The 20,987-nt window shown below is 47.5% G+C and overlaps 1 protein-coding gene across 4 annotated transcripts in view; it reads right to left on the bottom strand.

Annotated features, from left to right (window-relative positions):
* Positions 1-20,987, bottom strand: part of LOC126570617 (TGF-beta receptor type-1) — a 75,484-nt gene that overhangs the window by 37,057 nt on the left and 17,440 nt on the right. For all 4 annotated transcript variants that reach the window (XM_050228528.1, XM_050228529.1, XM_050228531.1 and 1 more), the window contains 2 exons: positions 5,710-5,931; positions 3,945-4,062 (listed from right to left, as the gene is read on the bottom strand). In XM_050228528.1, coding sequence (XP_050084485.1) covers positions 3,945-4,062; positions 5,710-5,931 — 340 coding nt within the window. The remainder of the gene's footprint in view (positions 1-3,944; positions 4,063-5,709; positions 5,932-20,987) is intronic.

The raw sequence follows: 20,987 nt of genomic DNA, 5'->3' as shown, positions 1-20,987 counted from the left end.
CACCACCGGAATGAATATCGAAAAACAATCCAACGAGCGTGTAACGCCCGCCGCTCGGTTTTGTCCTTTCCCAAGGGAACCACGCACCCGGGCCATGTCGTTACAATTCGATTTCAATTTTGCATCTTTTGCGAGACACCATAAAATTACACAAACGGCGCGGAACGGAACACGTTCCAAACACCAATACCTCCGAGGAACCATGCCACCAAGCCTTCGATCCTTCGGCCAGCCGGCGGGATTTCTGGGGATCCGTCTGATTATTGCTGAAATGGCAAAACCGCGATATGAAAGTAACGACCCCTGAGAGCGAGGGGGTGGTTTTAATGTGGCTCCAGCCACACACGCCCACATACACATATGCTTACACCGGATGATGTCGATACGAGATTTGCCGTACACACTACACCCAGTTCCGTAACTGCGTTTTGCTATTCGATACAGCGAACATACGAATATCGAGAGAGAGAGAGGAATAGGGGGTCTAGATCCTTTAGGAAACTGCGCGAGGAACGAAGCTGGTGTAGAAGAACGTAGACACAGCAGCAGGCAATCAAGGGGAGGACGACGATAGGACGACGATGGTTTTCGCGAATGGGTTGGAAAATTGTTGGATGATTTTTCCTCCACTTGTTCCATTCTTTTTCTACCACCCCGTGGAACGAATTTGAGATTGTGTCGCGCGTTGCGGAATGCTGTATTTGTTGGTGTGCAGTGTATTGGTCGCGTCGTTGGTCATGATTCGTATGGGAGGTTAATTTGCTGTTGCCTTTCAGAGGGCAGGGCGGCGCGCGCTGTTGAAACACGAAACAAATAGGGAAAACAACAGCAAAAAAAAAAATCCTGGCCCCAACGTGGCGGTGCGCCACCATGGTAATAATAACACGATGAACCAGGAGGAACCCTCGTTTTCATTGCCCGGTTTTGTTATGGAGACTCATAAAATAAATATTAGCAAAATGAAGTGGAAAGACATTTTGGCGCCCCCAGGAACGGGATTCCCGAAGAAAAGGGCAGCATCGAAATTCGATTACGCGAAAAACTGGGAAAATCAAATGAGGCGGAGGGAGAATGAGGATTCAAATGAGAAACTGACGGGCTGGCTGATTGGATTTGTTGTTGATGGACAAAATGATGGAATGAAATGAATGAGCGAATTAAAAAATTGAATTCACTAAAGAAATGATCAAACTAAAACCGAACGAATTATGGGTGCAGTCAGTTGTGTTGGTGCGCGGATATGAGACAGTAACCGAAAACATCCTAAAAACGTCTTTGATGAAAGAAAAAAGAGAAATAAATATTTGCAAATAACTTAGCTAAACCACAAATGATTCATGATAACAAAGGGAATGAAATTAACAAAACAAAAACCTTACAAACAAATACATAATTAGACAATGCTAGTTTCGAAAAAAAAAGAAACTCATATACAATTCCCAAAACAGGACGAAACTACTACAGGCGCTTGGATTGAAGATAGATTTCTAAAGAAATGACTGCGACATTGGTTCTTGAATTTTGATGTCTCTGCGCGTTACATACGATTCGGGGAGGATAAACGACGGATAGAAGGCAACAAGGAGGGTAAGGGAATCAATCTATGTGCACCGAGCGATTACTGAGTAACGATCTAGTGAAAGGGCAAGCCAGAAAGGAATCGAACATCCATCTCCTCCGTCATCGCTGTAATCTCGTTGTTCGTGCATGCAGGCCACTCCGAAACAAATTCAAATGTGCGCTCACGTACCGTTCAATTCATACATTAAGCTGATTGTAATAACAATCGAAATCCGGCAAATACATACATGAAATGTCGTGGGACCAGCACCGCAAAAAAAACCAACAAACCAAAAAAAGTCACCCCGGCTGAGGGCCAATGGATGGAATGAAAATGGCAAAGGGCGGTGGGTCCCAATTCGTGCCACTCCGCGAAGACGACGTTCCGGGAAAAAGGACGACAAAATAATGATGGCAATCGGGAAGGAAGCCGCCACGGGAAGGTGCGCGAAGGGAACATGAATTTCTGTTGAAATTATTATTGGATTTAATTAAAACGCTGCTCGAGCACGCGCGTCCAGCGGAAACGGTTTCGTGTTGGCCCCGGCACCAGGGCCAGACCAGACCAGACAGAGGGGGACATCTCCGCCGAGCGAGCCAGCGGGCCTTCTCCGAACGAACTGGGGACTGGGGATAGGGTCCTGACTCTAAGGATTCGCTGTCCAAGCTCCCCGCTAGCATACTAATAACACGAACAGCACACGAAGGTACTCTGGGTGCCCTGCACGGCACAACGAGTCACGGATGAGGACAATTCTTTTTCGATCTTTTTTTCTCGGTGCTCTTTTTCTTGTTCCTCAATTCTTCTGTCGGTTTTTTGGGGGAGCAGAATAAAGAAGGGAGGAAGGAAGTCGTCTAAAGAAAAAAGGGAAGAAGGTCCTGGTCCAGGGTGTTGCTTTTCTCATTACACGTTGTCCTGTCATTCGCTCGCGCGCGCGATACGTCCGCCTGTTGGTTACACGGGCACGGACCAAACAGATTGGTGACCATGTAACGAGGGTCTTTCCTCCGTATCGCCCAGGCCAGGTATCGGTCTTCTACGGTCCTGCCCGCCCCAGCCAAAAACGCCAACGCTTTGTCACAGCAGCAGCATAACTTTTGCCGAATTTTTATTTCTTTCTTCTGCTGCTGCTGGTGCTGGTGCTACGCCAGACGTCGTGCTAGACCAACAGAAACAACGAACGAATGATTTTTTTCCTTTTCGGTAGAGGCGAGCACTCTAGCAACAGAGCACACCTTACACAGGTAAGAAACCGGACTACGCGCCAGGAGTCGGCCGTTCCGGTCCAAGGGAACCATTATGATTCAAAACAGACCCACACACAAACCTCCCTCGAGCCTCGAACACCAGGCAATCCAGGGAAAGGGTGTAAGCGAAAGGATTCAACCCAGAGCCTGCACGTGCCTCACCACAGCGAGCCAGGGAGAACGTTGGCGTCGTCTTGACTTTTTGACGTCGGTCCGTAGCCGGTCCGCGGATCGCCGCTGGAGTAGGAATTGTAACAGCAGAGTATTTACAAGCATTACCGGCGGATTTGCCAGGTAGCAGCCGTTTCGTTTCGTCCTGTCAACAGGCCATGCCAACGGCGAACGACAGGCACGCCAAAAAGGGGACGGGGGCTGGCTGTCAAGAACCGGAACGCTCGTCGTTTGCGAATCACACAAACGGTTGAGGAACAAACGCGTGGTCAAGGGCGTAGGGGGGACCACCGACCTATAGACCTTTTTTATTTAAAAAAAAAAACAAACAAACTTATAACGAAAAACGAGTCGTAACCAACATATGATCGTGACATTTAATGAGGATCATGATCCGTGGAGGATTAATGCGTCTGCGTCCGTTGTTGGTGTCTTATGGTATCCTGTGAGAGGCTGCTGCCTTTATGATGGTATTCGAAAAAAAAACGGTACGAAAAGAATGAAAATGAACGAAGTACGATGTGCACACGGTGGACACATATACGGACACGAACTCACCACTCGCTACCAAAAGACAATGAAATGATACGAGGATGATCGTTGAGATGATTGAAAGTATTACATTAAAACAATCCTAAATCATAGGAAAGGGTAGAGGGAGCGAAAAGTACTGGGAAAATAAAGGGAATGAAGGAAAACTGGAGGCAGAGAAAGGGACTGTATACGATACGAACACACAGATACAAAACGCACACATTTAATAAGACCTTTTGCTGGCCACGGTACAAACGGAGTGTTATATCAACGGACTGGTAAGACTAAGATGATGATGCGGCCGATGAACTGATGATGGTGGTGGAGGTGGTGGTGATGGTGATGGATGAGGAAAGTTAGAGGGGAGAGTAGAGGAGTTGGGGGGCGGGTGGGAAGGGACCACCCGTGATTGGATGCAGATAAGACCCTACCTGTAGGAGTACTTGAGCGAACCGTCGGCTTCGCGCGTCAACGACGTAAAGCACACACCGTCCGTCTCGCAGACGTAGTTCTCGTCCTTGCAAATGTCGCAGTGACATTTCAATAATTCTGTAAAACGTACAAACAAAACGAAAGCAATTACATTAGTACATAGGTGTGGGAGACAATAGAAACTGCACCGGTTATGCCCCTAATCCCCAAAAAAGTGCTCCAATAGCCACTCCATCCTCCTTCGCGATCTCCTTCTACAATTTATGGTTTTTAATTTACCGAGAATTTCACTCCCACTGAATCCTTTTTACATTTCAAAACCCCCGCGTTGCCCGAAGATGTGTGACGTCTGTCTCGTTGGATCCTTTCCTTTCTCTGCAGACAAACTTTTCCCAAAGAATCGTGGAGCAACAGCAGCAGTCACCACATTTCTCGACCGTTTGATAACTTCTTCGGCCACGCTTAAGTGTTATTGCCCCATCTTCCACTTCTTGGGCCACGGCCACCGGACCCGCCGTACCCGCCGGAGTAGCTTTCAATTAATACCCGGCTGATCTCACGGGGTTGAAATGGTTTCAATCGCTTTCCGCTTAAGTGCGCGCCTTCTTAATGCCAACCTTTTGATGATCTCTTCATGGTACGGTGACTGCTGTTGTCGGTGCTGCTGCTGCAGGTGCTGGCGCGCTATATTAATAAATACTCGAGCCCTCATTACCGAGCACTTAGACCTGCTTGGTTTTGCGCGTTGGTGGCAACGAGAAGCAATTAATATGCTTCACGAAAAAGAAATCGCTCCCCCCGCCTTGTATTTGGATTTGGAAGATAAATAAAACAAATTCACCAAGCTAGCTGTTACAAGGGGGGGCCTTTGGTGTCTTCGAATACCAATTCGTGTGGCGCACAAGCAATTCGAGCTCATTAGCAATCGAACGGCGCATTATTGTGCGCCCAGAGTTCGGCAAATAATTAATAACCATTTTTCGTCGCGCAAGAATACGATTTCAACGCCATCGTCCGCCGACGCGTCGCAGACATTCAGTTCCTTCTCTCGCCTCCTATCACGCCACCTGTCTGCTGCTGCTGCTCCGGCTCCTGTTGCTGGTGTCTGGCATTAATCCCTCGTCTGTATGCTAGCGAACGGTCTCCGGGGATAACTTTTGTCCCAACCAACCAACCAGCAACAACCCACAGAGCGCTGTCACACGATGAGGCGAGGCGAGAAAGCCCAGCCAACGGTCCCCTGACCTATCCTTGATCCTGTGAAAGGAAAGTCACTCCCAGTCACTCCCTCGTCACCAGACGACGCGACGTCACATCCGGAAAACGTGGGGTGGCGCGGTGGAGGAAGTTTGGAGCGCAAATTTAATAGCGCAGGGTCGTTTACCGTTGTCACATTCTTGTCTGTCTAGGCCCCAGACGCGGGGGCGCACCCGTGGGGAGGGGAGGGTTCCATGGGGTTTTTGGTGAGATATTTCGTTAATCACCCCATTCACAGGCTCACTGCTGGGGTTCGGTCGTTGATTCTGTAAGGAGTAAGGATTCACGACACACACGAAAGAAAAAAGAACATTCGAGAGCACCAGACGGGTGCGCTGTAGAGGTTGGCCACCATACGGGGAGATAAATAGGGAAATTGCTTCTCCATCAACTCGCCCGGAATCTTTGTCCCGGATACAACTACGAAAGCTGGAATTGTGCCCCAAAAACCAAGCTCCAGCAACAGGAGATGGTGGGTGTGCGGGGGCGCTGGCCGCGGATACTTACTGGTTTTATTTTTATCCGCCGTCAGCGTCATCGTCTGGGGCGACGCAGCCTGCAACGAGGCTGGTGCTAGGGCGGGACCGTTCGGCGAGGAGCCACCGGCAGCGCTCACCGGAAACTGCTGTGACGACTGTTGCTGATCCTGATTCGCGTGCTCCATCATCATCATCATCGACGACGTATCGTTATCGTCACCGGTCGCCGTATGCCGGTAGATCGTTGAGGCTGATGGATGCCCGCGGCGAACGCGCAAATCGGGAACGTATTCCGATGAGGCGGAGGCGCACACGGTTGGGAATTATAAAAATATGAAACGAGAAGAGAAGGAAAATGTTGTTTAAAAAAATGGTCTTCTAAATGAAAATGGAAAGCAAAAACATTCTGATTCTGAAGGATTGTGGAGTCAAACGTTTGAAAGTTTGCATGTGGCTCACAACAGTAGAACAGTAACGGCTCCAGAAACACTTCAAACGCAACCAATAGTCGTCCGTCAACGGCTCCACTTCTTTGAATCAATTCTTTGAATCGACTGGCCGGAGAAGGAAGCGTAGGAAGCGACTCTTCGACGTCGCGCTTAACCGCGCATCGCGTGGTTCGTTCGCGTTACTTTGAAGGCTCTGCAATCATTATCGTTAAGAGGCGCGGAGAGGCCAATCTTGAGGTGTGCAACGGTACGGAACCGACACAGACTGCTCGGCGCTGCCCTGATGCTGAGGAAACGCTGGACTGGAACTGTGGATGGTCGAAGGGAGGCACGTTTTTTTTAGCAAACGTCGACGAACAAACCAGGTTTGGCTAGCATTTTATTCAAATTTTATTTTCCAAAAAACCCCCAATGAGCACCAGCAGCAACATCCATGAATCATACACATAACTGAAGAGGAGGAGGAGGAGAAGAAGGTAGATGGAATTTCCTCGTGTTGCTTGCTTTTCATTTCTTTCATCGCGCGCGTGTGTGTTAATGTTTATTTTGTTTCGAGCTTGGTTTTTTTTCACTTTTTTCTCGACTTCTTTTTTTTTTCTTTTTGCCTTAAACTCAACACACATTAGCATGGCGCCTGATGAGGACGCCCGGGAGGCCGCCACTGGTGGTGGTTCAAGTTCATTTCGGTTTCCTCTGGTTTGGGGCGGGATATGAGGTCGCTGCTCTAGTGCTTTACGATCCACACTTTCAATGTCAACGGAAGGTGAGCGACGCCAGGAGGCAATAAACCATCTAACAGATGCCCAAAACCTTCTACCTTCTTCCCCTCTCTCGCTCTCTCTCTAGTCTTAGACTCGAGCTGACAAACCAACGTAATTTCCGCCCCGGCTCGTTAGAGCTGTCGGATGGACGGTCGAATTGGATGAAATATTCCGCAAAGCATCGTTGCAAGGACGTTGCACGTAACGAAAGGAGAATACGAGGAGGCTCGAAAGTGTTTCGAGTGTCAAATTTATCATTCGCGACGGCAATTAACTTGATGCCCGTGGTCTTGGGCCCTCAAAGGGAAACGTAACGCTCTCGAAATCGCGTAAGGTCGATTCCAAACAATTGGGCCCAATGGTGCCTGCGATCTGCCACCTTCAATACCGGTGCGCCAGGGTCTCCCCTTGGATTACTCTGATAGGTTCATTTTTCAAACGTAAAAAAATGTGCCTCGGCGCGCCTGATGTGACCACTGCTCAGGCCAGATCATTTATCACAAGCCCACAAGTGCCAGCTGATGATGGTACCGAGCCTGATGCTAATTTTACAAAAAAGAAGTCGAATGAAACAAAAAAAAACACAAACTTCTTATCCATTTCCCCATTCCATCCATTACGCTGATGGAGTAATAGAGTAGAGAGAGAAAGAATGCAGCCATTAATTACCGCTCAGTCGCTTTGCGAGCCGGCAATCTAATCATCGTTTATGCTCCACTACCCCAAAAAAGTTCCCTCGCTTAGTAGTGCACATGGGCTGCAGAGGACTCCCACTTTGCATGCCTCTTATCTAAACTTCTTCATAAACTTCTCGCTATGCTACGCCGGGGAGAACGACGAAAGGGCAACAAAGTACCTTACGGCGAAAGCATTTACGACGGAGCTAATCAACACCTTCGCTAGGGTCTCGCTGGGTGGTTGGTTGGTTGGTTAGTTAGTTGGTTAGTGCTACCCTCGGGTGACATTTAAATAAAAATCACATCGACAAATTAATGGCCCACGGAAACGGCGAGCGAACGACGGATGGAGTAGCAGCAGCAGCAGCAGCACGAGGGTGCACCTTCTCCTCCTCGATCAGTGTCAACGTCATTCCTCGCTGCTGCTGCTGCTGCTGCTGCTGTGGCTTCCATTGGTTGTGGTCACCATTAACGTTTCATAAAGTATTTTTTTTCTAAATGTCTTGGCCCCATGGTGGTCGCCAGCGTACGAGGCCGAGACGGGTGTCCGGGGATGCGTCAGCAACAAGCATCTACCAGATTTGCATCATGGTGCAGCCAGGAACCCGACAACATGTAGGCAGTTGGAATGATAATGAGGATTTTTGTAGAAAACCATACGCCAAACGCACGTGGTGGATGCGCCTGCGGCTTAACACGGTTGTTCGATCGCTGATCGCTGAACGGTCATCAATTATCGCGCCCTACTCCTCCTTGTGTCCGTTTCTTGTGAAGAAAAGAAAACGTGTATTTTGTGATTGGAATCGGATCAATCAGGATCCTTACATTGTAGCCCCCGTAATGGTTCATTGTCCAAGGAGCGGCGACAGAAAGGGGCTTGAGGTGGATGATCGATGAATGATCGACGTATCGAAATCTGACAGCTGAACATTGGCTTTCGATCGGTCACGTCCAGAGGCAGAGTAGGGAGAAGGAGTAGCAGTAGCGATAAACATATGATTGCAAAATTATGCATTTTTACGCTAAATGGATGTTACGAACGACGTGCAGTCGCCCGTCGTGGAATTGGTCAGCCATGGGACAGACAGGGAAACAACGTAATCTCTGTAGCACACATCCGGAACGGAATGGAGCGTTTGACATTTGCTCCGCATTACAGGCGCTCGCTGAAGTGATGCAATGTCACTTGAGGTTCACCTGAGGCGGTCATCATCATCACTGCGTCAGCGCTCCACGTACCAAGCCACGACGAGAACCATCGCTTATCTGATAGTAGTACCGGGGTGGCACACCAGCAGAAGCCAACAACTATCCACCTCGCATCACATCCTGGCCCGGAGGCAAACAAACAGCCTGGGACTGGATCGTCGCTAGACACAAGACGCTAGTAGCGTGGCTTACGAAGCGACTGCCCGATGATGATGATGATGATGGTGATGATGGGTTGGCTTTCTGCACATTAAAACGATCCAGTGCTTCGTAAGAGCTTGCTGGTGCGAGTGTAAGATGATAAGAGGAGGTTGGGTCGGGCGAGATAAGATAATCTGTAGATTGTGGGACCGTGCGGTCGTAACGGCCTCCGCAGAGCTACTGCTGTTTGCGAAGAGCTCCTGTCACGTAATGTAGGTGACACAGTTGCACGCACATACACGCGTGACCATACGACGAAAGTCCCCGAGGAACCCAGGAGGAGTATGAAATCAATTTCAACATCAACATCACTGACCCTAAACCAGTGGCCATCGGAGATCTAGACATTCTGTTCGCTGTCTCCGTCTCGGGGGTAACATCAAACGATTATGACGGAGATACGACACTGAACGGATCCGGCCGTTTGGTCAGTTGGTGCAAATCTACCAATCGGCGGAGTGCTGTAATGTTAAACCAGTGCCAATGTCATGATTGCGGACGTCGTAAACGGTATCCAAACAGAAGATACGGAAATCAAATGTTGATAGAAGGGGAATCTTCGCACTATGTTCCTGATGAGTGCACGGGCAGCTGATAGTAGTTGCATTAGGGAAGAACTGGGCCTTTTTACCCTCGCTTGATCAGATAGTGCCCGGTTAACTTCCAGCGAAAAGCTGGTTCATTTGGAATCTGGACGAGCGAACAAGGCATTTCTTTTACATCGATGTCACCACATTTAGTACGCTTCTCCGCTATAATTTCTTTGTACAAAAAATGTACAATGAATAGGATTCAAAAGGAATTGAAAACTTCTTCAAACAAAATTGTAACACAACAATCAATGATATGCTCAAGAGCTCAAGAGCGGCTGTAACTAAGTGGAAGGGACTAGATGAAACTCATTTTCAACTGCGGATGCTAGCATTAGCTATTTTTGCTAAACATGACGCCATAACGCTAAACTCTCCAATAATTATTTGGAGAAAGAAATATTATTTAGAGCTGCAGCGTGACTTTATTATAGACAATAACTTCGTTTGAAGACGAATCGTTGGAGATATTAGGAACAGACCTATCCATAATCACAAGCCTACCATTTATTTGAAAACTATCTTAGATCCTTTAAGACTCTGTATTAAAATCGCATTTATTTGCGCGATTAAAACACAAAACTAAATTCAGATGGCTAATCTGAAGTGAATAAAAACTGGTATTAGTAAAATAGCGAAAGGAACACTGCTCACAACACAGAGCTTTACGCGGTCGTTACCATCCATGTTACTCTACGTACAACGCGAATTGGGAACATTTCAGTTTTTTCCTTTTTGAGTGTTAACAGAATGTTAGTTTATAGCGCCCGATAAATAGTAATAGAGCAATAATGTGCTTACAAAGCTTTCAGCGCAATAAAAAAATGTAATACGATCCCAATCACCCGCATAAGCAAAGCTGTAAAAAGCTTCGAGCATCATTATTCACCGAGTCTGCACAGTTGTTATCAGGCTTTTTTTTAACAGTTTCGCAAGACAAGCGCCACTGGAAACCCCGACAATAACAACAACAACAACAGTGCGAAAAATCGAAAACACCAACAACAAACACACAATTCGATGGAGCACAGTACTGGGTGGGTAGGTGGGTGCATTGCATTTCACACTCTCGCTCGCTAGCTCGCCAACAACCAAATCCTAAATCTGCGTTACCCCCACCACCGCGCGCTGATTAATGGGCGCCGTTTCGGTTTCACCGTGTCGTCACGTTGCTCGCGGCCAACATGATAAGGAGGCGCGATGATGCTCAATGCTGCGTCTCAATTCACCCTTTCTTTCACCTTCCACTACAGTAACAACCAACTTATTATTTGCCAAAGCAAAGCCGGCCTCAGGCTGCCAGCCAACCTCAAGTACTGCAACCGTGGCACAGGCTCTGCTTCTGGCGCGCAAAGATTGCGATGAAAACGAAAACAAACAAACGCCTCATGACGCGGCTAACCCCTTTCTCTCTCTCTCTCTCGCTCTCTCACGCGGTGTGGTGGTCTGGTGTCGAGCACCAGATTAGCACGCGGCAGTGCGCCATCTCGCCAGCACCTTAGCCACTGATAAGGAAGCGCGAGCGGAACGCCATTAATGTTTCGTTTTTTTTTCTTTCGTTTTCTTCCATTTTTTGTTTCATTTCGTCTTGGGTTTGGGATCTTCCTCTTTTTTCTTCTTCTTCTTCTTCTTCTTTATTACACCGTTTTGCTGCTGTGGTTATGTTGCTCGGTTGTTTCCCTTCTTTTCCCTTGAGGCGCTACTATACAAGCGCTTCATGGCCCATGGAACACCAGAGAAGGTCATTGAGAGGGGGACGGCATCGTGCTGTTCCGAGTGCGCGATTAGCGGAACAGAGATAAGCAGCCGGCGAAGGCGACGAAGCGGCGACTCTACACCACGCCATTGACAGCAGACTCCGAGCTCCGAAAATCTAAAACTCGAAACTCGAAAGCGCCCAACCCTTTCCGGTTAAACCGATAAGACCTTGAGACGTCTGGGAAGTGATTAATCGCATCCCAATGACCCGATAGGTCACCGGCCGATGGCTGGTTAAGCAACTAGCCAGAATGATTAAAATGATGATAAGGATATTACGCAAACCTTAACCTACGGTACGAAGAAACGCCTCAACCTTAACCTGGATTGCGAGATGAAGTGCCGCGCTCGAAAACCCGATATCTCGAATTGCTTTTGCTCGTCTATTTGCTCAAGGTTTTCTCACATCTCACCGGATTCGTGTATTTATCGCTTCAATTGTGACGTTTGCTACGAGACGAGACTACTTCACTTTGCGGACACACGATCACAGCACCGCTCGAGAGCAAACTGGTCCACTAATTGTAAGAACCATCAGACCCTCGCTCGAGCTACAGGTTCAAGGTAGAACGGACCAATGGCACCGACGAACCAAACACCTTCACGCGCCGTTCATCAATATTGACCAATTGACGCTAACGCGTGGACGACCATGAACGTACCACCGAACTGGCCGAGCGGTTTTACTTACTCTCCCCATCCATCCGGCCGGTTTGTCCATCAATCATAAGCACTCGCTCTCGCCGGCTAAAGGAACGCCACCATCCTCGTGTATTGTCTTAGGGGGGAGGGTGCACTCACCGATGGTGGTGTGCTGATGGGCCACAAAATCGCTCTTGGTGGATGATTTGCATATCTTCATCGCCGTGATCTCCTTGAACACTCCAGAACGCTCTACGGAGCCATTTGCTACGGACAAGAAGGTGTTGTAGAGGGGAAACCATTTGGTACCCGCTCCAAAACCCGGAAACAGCCCGGCTGGGAGCCATTACACCTCAATCCGGCAAACGGAACAACGCAGAATAGGTATACCAGTAATCGGGCATCGTTTCGCAAAGCCACACCTGACCGGCCCCAATCCAATCCACGCCAAAGCAACTGACGTGTCTGACGTCGGGTGAGCTGAAGATGACGATGGTGAAGCAGCAGAAGCAGAAGGCACTAACCGTCAAATGACCTGTCATCAAGAGGATCATTGTACGCAGCTTCGCAAGCTCCCCGGGGGAGATGCGGATGCGTGAAGGATGAAACGGCACAAATGGTGGACCGCCTGGCACCAAACACGTTTGGAAGTGAACCAATTGCGGACATCCATTTTTCGGACGCAATGCCACCTAAGTGCCACTGTAGCCCTGGTCCTCGTCTTCGTCCGTGGCTTCTCGGTTTTTTTTATGGCAATTTTTCCACCAGAAAACCACCAATATACTCCACGCACTCCAAGACGAGAAGCAACCGGAATGCAACCCAATATGGCTGCCGTCGTATGGGTGTGGATCATGAGGCAGGGTGGTGGGTTGGCAATACAATATTATGATTATGTTAATGGCCAACCCCGGCGGGGGGAGGTTGTATGATAATCACGCTCACCACACTCACCACCTCTAGGGACTGTACGATTAAGGCTAGAAAAGTGAGTATGAGAGAGAGAGTAAGAGAGAGTGACACGAAGAGAGCAAGAGAGGGAGCTTAGTATTTCTAGTAACACAATTCCCGAGATGCAAAATGATGCTGCTGCCTTTCGTTTTACATTTATGCAACCTTGCGTTCATCCACATTTCTGGTCAAACGGATTCTAAAAGCACTTCCCGTCCGGGGGGCCAACCAGCAACTGGAAAAAAACCGCAAAAGAATAAAAAAAAACAGCAAAACCAATCCAGTTCAAGCGATCCAGCACCGGACCGAGGAGTTAGCATAATTTGTCCGAGTGCCAAACGCGCGTAATGATAGCAATAAGAGGCTCTCGGGTGTGTCGCCATGGGCCTGTCGGTGTCACAAAAGGACATCATCATCATCATCATCATCAGTGCCGTCGTCGTCGTCGTCGTCGTCGTCGTGGACGGTCGTTGTGGTCGCCTGGAGAGGACTAGGAACCGTGCCCGGAGGATACACATAAACCGAACGGACAAATCTGCTGCATAATCTTTCATATCGCTGTTGTTTCATGCTTTTCATGCGCCAACAACCCCACCCAGTGACCCGGAGACGATGGGCGATGACAGACGCGACAGGACGGGAAAGGATAACAACGAAACGAAAGCGATATGGAAGGTATGAACGGACCACCATGCGCACATCCGGCATCCGGAGGCGGAGGTTGATTTACATCGCGAAAAACGCGACCAAACCCTGCGCCGGTACGTGGCGATCACTTTAAGGAGCCACTTTGGACTCTTACCCCAGCAGCAGCTGCCATCCCGTTTTGTCCACCAACGACCAGGACGACGACCACGACGACGGCGACGTGGAAATCGCGGAAAATTATGGAAAAGTTCATCATAACGAGGAGAGGAATTGTGCGATTTTCTTCTGCAAAGCCCGCATCTCCAGGCGTCCATTCGTGATTTTCATCCATTTTTCCACTTTTCCGTGTTTTGTTTCTTCGATCGCTTTCCGACTTTCCGACACTCCATCTAGCGTGGGGTTTCTGCCTCTTTTTTTCCACCCGTTCCACCGGGCAACATCATTTCGAGGGTCGTCTCCTCCTCCCCTTGGGTGCCGCCGACTAGTGCGGATTTCCATCCATTTGAATTTTTATGCTTCCCATTCCCATTCGAGCGTCTCGTTCCAGGCGCTGGTCGCTGGCGAGCTCTCGGTCGAACGAGTCTTCAGCCACACGAGGGTGGTGGTTGGTGTTTGTCCGGAATCCCGGTGCCAGAAGGCTTCTGCTGCTGCTCGGCCAATCGTTTCCATCAATCGTATTTTGGGGGACGAACGAAATCGTTTCCTTTCTTTTTCCTACCATGATTTTTTTCCTTCTTTATTCTGTTGGTTGTTGCTTTGCTGCGCGATGGAACACTAAAGCATCTTGTTGTTAGCTCGTTCGCTAGCTCGTTGTAAGTAGAGAGAGACCTGGGAAATCGGTTGGCACGCAGCACGCTGTTCACTTAGCAACGGCAAACGGTAAATATGTAAAATTTCGTCCGGCAGGCGCCGGTGGCTGCCGGTTATGACACGCTCGGCCAGGCCAGGCCAGGCCAGCCTTTGCCATCGGGCGTTTCTTGTTGCCAGCCAGGATTGCCGGGACGGAAAAACGCGTATTTTGCGAGTGGGCACCGTGGCCCACGATGGATCCCGTTGCTTTCTTCCTTCCTTCCTTCCTTTTCGTTGTGTGATACATGATTTTTGAGATTTCGCACGAAAATTTGTGTCGTAAAAATAAACATTCCCTTCCATTCCTCGACGGTCGATACTAGAGGTTGTCAAGTGATCAAGAGACTTTCGGCGGACGATGGAGGAAAAAAGGTTCGTTGCTCGATTGCTGAATCAGAGGAACGGTTTTACATCGATAAAGGAATTTCCTCGAACACTATTAGGGCCAAAGCCATACTTACAGTCGTCCTACCGGGGGGCCCAACGGTTTGACGAACTTACGAGAGGTAAATAATAATTTTGTGATAGATAAATTGCACAATTTGTTGCCTACGCAAAACGGCTAGGCTGAATGATCATAATTTTTTACACATTCTCGTTAACCGAAGAGACAGTTTCGTAATAGATTCTTTTTAAATTAGATAAATGATTTTTGTTCAGGGCAGAATTGAGAACTTTCCGCTTTGAACATTCTGTTGGTAGAAAGAAAGAATGTAATCATTTCTTTCCCTGAGTGTGACAATTCTTCCTCCATTATCCTTTTTATTCAGTGTACATTTGAAAGCGTTGCCTGTTTGTTCAATAAAATTTAGTTTTTTTTATAACAACTAAACATTAGTTTACGTTGTATAACAATCGAGATATTAAAAAGGAAAAATAATGCCATTTATTTCATCTCAACAGTTGCTTGGTATTATTTAATAATAAGTGACACGAAGGAACTGATGTCGTCAATTAACCTTTGATTATTAAAATCAACTGAAATTGACTGAACTCCTGCAAAGTATCAGCAAATCTGCGTACACACAACAAACGTACATACTTACTACACGAACCAACAATAGAAGACCAACAATATTATAAAACAGTGTGAACGAAGCCTTCATTAAAAGGTGAAAGTGTAAGGAAACTTAAAGGCGTTGAACTGTTCTCGCATTTGATTTATAATTCCCACCTTTTATAAATTCCAAGATTATTTTTTTCAATTTTTCAATGCATTCAAACATACCAACTGAACCCTGCTTTCATAACGTTAGAAGCTGCTAAATTCATGTCGCTGACGGATGGTATTCAAATAAACCCCATAAAGCTCTAGCTCTAGCAGGAGTTTCTCTCGCAACCGACCAACCAAAGTCACGTTCGGTGGCGCAAAATTATGTTCTTCGCGCCCATATCACTAGAAGGACACAGAGGCGACAGAAGCGAAAAATCATGGTCGCACATTTATTCATTTCCTTGCGTCGTGCTAACGGGCCGATGCACCATGGTATGCGCTTTCCCAGGCCAGGCAGAAGAACGCGCTTGTGGCGTGGCTGTATCACGGGCGAACAATATTTTCTGAAAAAAAAACTCTTTATACCGAACGAGAGGACGAGGACAAGTCTTAAATCTATCTCTCATTCTCGTTGTCTCGGTCTTCGTTGACCTTTTTCACTCGATTTGCCTCTGCCAGCGCGATTTTCCGCGAGAAGAATGGCACGATCGACAAAGACCGTCCATCCATCCGTCCGTCCGTGACTGCAGTCTCGGAGTCTCGCAGGAACGTGCGAAATGTGAATCAGAAAACAGATAAATACCAATACTGCGCTCTTCGCCCTCCCAAAGGCCAAATCAAACTTTTTCCACTGCAATCACCGCCACTCACTGCCCCACCGGGAATGCCACCAAGCCACCACCAAAAACGGTCCCAAACGTCCAGCAGAACCGGACAAACGATCAGAGAGGGAGGAAGCGGGGTCCAGTCGATGGTAAAACTTTCCTTAGCAAGCTCCGGCATGGTTCCGGCCGCTCAAAAAAAGGATCCATCGTGGACGTGCTTTACGTGCCTTGACATCGGCGCGCCATCCTTACGCCACGCTTTTCCTCTTCATTTTCCATTATGAGCTCTCCCGTACCGAAGGGAGCGAAGTTCACAAGGGGACAGAGTGCATGATGCTTTTGCATGTGCGTTCAGTGCGAGGAAGATGTAGTTGATAACATGAACAGCCGGAGATGCAAACCAACGGCAATGCCGGGGGGAAAAACCCGCACATCAAATGGTCCCACGAGTCACCAGCGCACCTTTTTGAACGATGACCTATGACCATCGGTGCGCAGCCAGGCGACGCGACAACCACGGCCGTGGCCGGGTTGCCCACCAGGAAATCGATGCCCGGCATCATCGTCGTCGTCGTCATCATCATCATCATTGCCATGCACAAACGGTATTGAACGACCATTTGTCCTTGGGTAACGCTTGACTTTTGACTTCCTGGCCCTCGGTCAGGGTTCAGGTTTGCATCGTCGTCGTCCAGGTCGTGTATCGGTTCGGTTCGGTTTCTGCAATTTTTCTTAATGACTTGAGTGGGTTCGCAAAAGAAAGCATAACGCTGGAGGATTACACCTAGAGGGTTCTAGGAGCAGTTTTTTCCGGGTTTCTAACCTTTGTACCACCCGGTGGTTCATGTCCTGTGGGGAGAAATTGCGCGTGAAATGTAAACGATGGCGATGGCAGACCACTGGTGCAAGGGGAAAAGACGAAACTAACTTAAGGGGGACTTCGGTAATTTCTGACCAAAAAGAGGATCATTTTTGACGATTTTTTGTGACGTAACCATTCAACTTCATTTTTCCAAGTGAATGGCATATTAAACTACAACTTTTGAAGAATATTTGGTCCTTTTTTGGGGGAAGATTTAATAACAAATTCATCCATGGCATTAAATTTAGGAAGTCATGTCTTCCAAAAAATACTTTTTCCGGTGCCCATCGTAGCTGCGTGATGTGTCATCAGAGAAATATGAATCGATACTCGTTTGAAAGATTATAATATCTTTTTCTCATTTTGCCTAAAAACACGATTTTTAATGATTTGTTTAAAAAAAACGTATCAACAATTTTAATGAAATCTCGACTGGGCTGCTGGGCAAAGAGTGTACAGATTATGTGTTAAAAATTCCAAATCGATCGGTCCAGTAGTTTTTACGGTACTGTGGACACCGACTTTGAAAACGTTGGTTTTGGGAAACGCTCTTCAAAGTAACAAGCTGCATGGAGCCTTTTATGAAACGCAGATTAAAAAAAATCCGCCACTTGGTCAGTTTTGATTGATCCAAAAAATTTACAAAATGTTCTTGAAAGGGTCAGCATTCAGGGAAAAATGTTTAAAATATGTGTCATGAAACAAAATTAAATACCGAAGCCCCCCAAGTTAATGTCAAATGTTTGCATTTCTCGCGCTACAGCGAACAGTGAATCATGGATATTTACAAGACATTTCCCGGTCCGATCATCAAACTCCAAACGATAGACTATTCTCCTTCTTCTTTCGCTTCGCGCTTCGATGAAGGGAAAGGAACAGAATAAAATAGAACGAAGACGAATCATCAGAACACTATACAGTCCTCTCGTCTTACTTCGCTAGACGCGAATCAAATACTCTTCTTCCCTTTTGGGCTAAGAAGCAACTCTCCCGAGGTCGGTTCTTACGCACGCCACGGGGTTAAAATAGCTTAGCGTTAAATTGCGAAAACTTTCCAGCCACTTAAGTCCCTAAATCGCAAGCCAAACTCCTCGTGGTAGCGAACCTCCGCCTATGGTATGCGCAGCGGTGGTCTGGATCGCACACACATGACGATGTTATGCCCGTGCCCCGTCCCCGGGGCGCCCCGGGCGTGATAGAAATAATTTGCAAATAAAATACGACAATAAATCCGGGGCACCAGCGCGTCCTCCTATTTGTTCTGGTGTTGGTTGTGTTGGGTCGACGATATCCCCAAAAAGGCTCGTGGGCCGCGTGCCTAGCGATGGAAGGCAACCGAAGAAGCAAATCTTTATCCACCCAAAACCCAAAAACCACGCGCATGCCACCGCCGCCCCTTTTGCCAGCCTTACCACCGGCGGCACCGGAAGGCAACCAATCTTGGGCCTTTTTCCGCCTTCATGTGAGCAGCATGCGTAAGGACGGTGATGACGGTGTCTGGTTTCTGGGCATGGGGCAACTCTCGGAGCTGAACTTTATCCTTTTTTTGGTGGTGCACGGTGTTATGCTTTTTCCCCTTTTATGCTCCACCGCAGCAAAAGCCGATGTTGTTGGTGGTGAATGTTTCATAAACATGCGGAAGCGCGGGCTCGCGAATGGTACTCGCTGTACTACTGTTACCTTTTACGCACAATGCACCTCCATGCGCGCGCTGGAACGGAAGATAATTTTTATATTTAAACAGATTTCCAAGATTTCCAACTGTTGCCCGGTGAAATGCCCGAGCCTGAGGGGTGGTTTGAATCGTTAGAAGTCGTTAGACGCCCCCGGGGGGGAACGGAACGGTGTGAGGAACGAAATTATGAAAAATGGAGTTCCTCAAGCTCCAGCGGCGGTTGGTCTGCGTTCGTTGGCGCAGTCAGTACACATCATCGCCACATCACCGCCTCCCTCATCATCTCCCGCTTATCCGGTGGTGTGTGTCGGTCGGTAGCAGTGTGCCAGTGCCACCGGTGTGGTCAATGCTCGCTCCACAACTCACTCCTTCACTCGCCAGCTCCTTTGCCATTCGAGAAATCTGTTACCAAGACACGGCGACAGTCGTCGTGGTGGCCGTGCGCGCGCTAATGGCGCATTGGCGACGATTTCTTATGTTTCTGCGGCGCTCAACGATGGTAACGGCACCGGAGGGGCGGCAGCAGCAGCAGCAGCAGCAGCATGGCCGACCGGAGACCGCGGCTCGCTGGGTTTTGTCTTGTTTGCGCGGTGATTTAGTCGTTAGGTTGATTGATATTATTAGTTTGTTGCACTCGGCGTGTACACTAGAACCCTTGCCTTTGGCCCCCCGGCCCCGGACGGAACGGACGGACGTGCGACATTGGCGCAACCAACCAACCAACCAACCAGCCAAATGAATTTGACCAGCGATTTCGTCGGTGTCCAGGTTGTTTCCAGCAAATGGGCACGATAATAATGATGATGATGGCCGTCTTTCGTCGCACAACTATCTGTCGGGCTGGATGCCGGACAAGAGGACCAGGATCTGGTAAACAGACGGGAAAAACAAGGCGATGGGAGCGTGGTAGCATTACAGACAGGCTGAGGGCCTGGAGAGGAGAGAAATTAGGCAGCTGTTGCTGAGTACTTACAATTTAAGTAGAAAAAAACCTCTGGAGAAACATTGGAGAACGTCTAGGACAGAAAGCTACAGACAGAATTCTGAAGCATGTAAGGGAAACTATCAGATAATACAGGATCATAATTTACATGATCATGGGGTTCTTGTCCCAATCATGAAAATTAAAAAAAATGTAAGGATCTTTACAATCTCTCTCAACTCTCAACATTTTCTGCAACTTTTCTGTTGCATCATATGTTATCTCTACAAACATATCATATGTCATAGACCGGTACAGCAGCTATCTGAAAACATAACATGTTGTTGCTTTTGCAATAAAGTGTCTTATGACTATATTTTAAACGTTTTACATGTCCCAAAACAAAATGTCAAAGAGGAAATTGAATGTCGGATAAAAAGGATGCAAAACACATAAAGAAAAATCGATACAATATACCGGAAATATTGTACTTTTGCTAATGACTGGTACAATTGTTGTCGTTAAATTATTGCTGGTTCAAAATATAAATTCAAGCATGATTAATAAACAAAACATGTCGTCAATTGTTATTTTTTTGTTAATCTGACAGTCGAGGCGGACCCCAAAGTTTATTAGCTTAATATTCAGGCCCCGGAACTATATATGTATGCTTTCCAGTCGGTCAATTGGTGTGGCAACAGAATCGACACCATAACCATACGTTAAATTCCGTGAAAAAACGTTTACGATGAGTTAATCTGATTGGATTAACATGAAGTATAAAAATCTTTAAACAAAACTTTTCTTGGTTGTAGATGCTATCGTTATGACTTTTAAATTAAATATAAATAATAAAATAAATAATGCCCTATTGATGTAATTTAACACATGTCTTAATGTATCAGTGTGTCCATGTCCATAACCATTCTTTAAACGTGCATCGAACATATAAACATTGTTCCTAAGGCATTGCTTTATAATAATCTCTCGGAGCGTTCTGGGCGCTGCACGTTGACAGGAAGCAACCAATCAAATAAAGAAACACACGCAACGAATCTTCTGGTGCTCGTGCTGCACCAGAGAAAGGTACCAGAGCTAAAACACCAAAAGACATAAATAAACCGATCCGTTATAGAAGAGCACGAGAGAACATCCAACGCGAATCCCACCGTAGAGAACTCGAGGCTAGAAACTAGCGCGCACACAAAAATAAAAACAAGAACCAGGTGAGCAAAACCAATAGTTGCGCTTTGTTTACAACAACCGAACCGTACGAAGGGAATTCACTTTCGCT

This window comes from Anopheles aquasalis, chromosome 2, assembly GCF_943734665.1.
Source record: "Anopheles aquasalis chromosome 2, idAnoAquaMG_Q_19, whole genome shotgun sequence".
Taxonomy (NCBI): domain Eukaryota; kingdom Metazoa; phylum Arthropoda; class Insecta; order Diptera; family Culicidae; genus Anopheles; species Anopheles aquasalis.
This window is presented reverse-complemented; position numbering and strand designations above follow the sequence as displayed.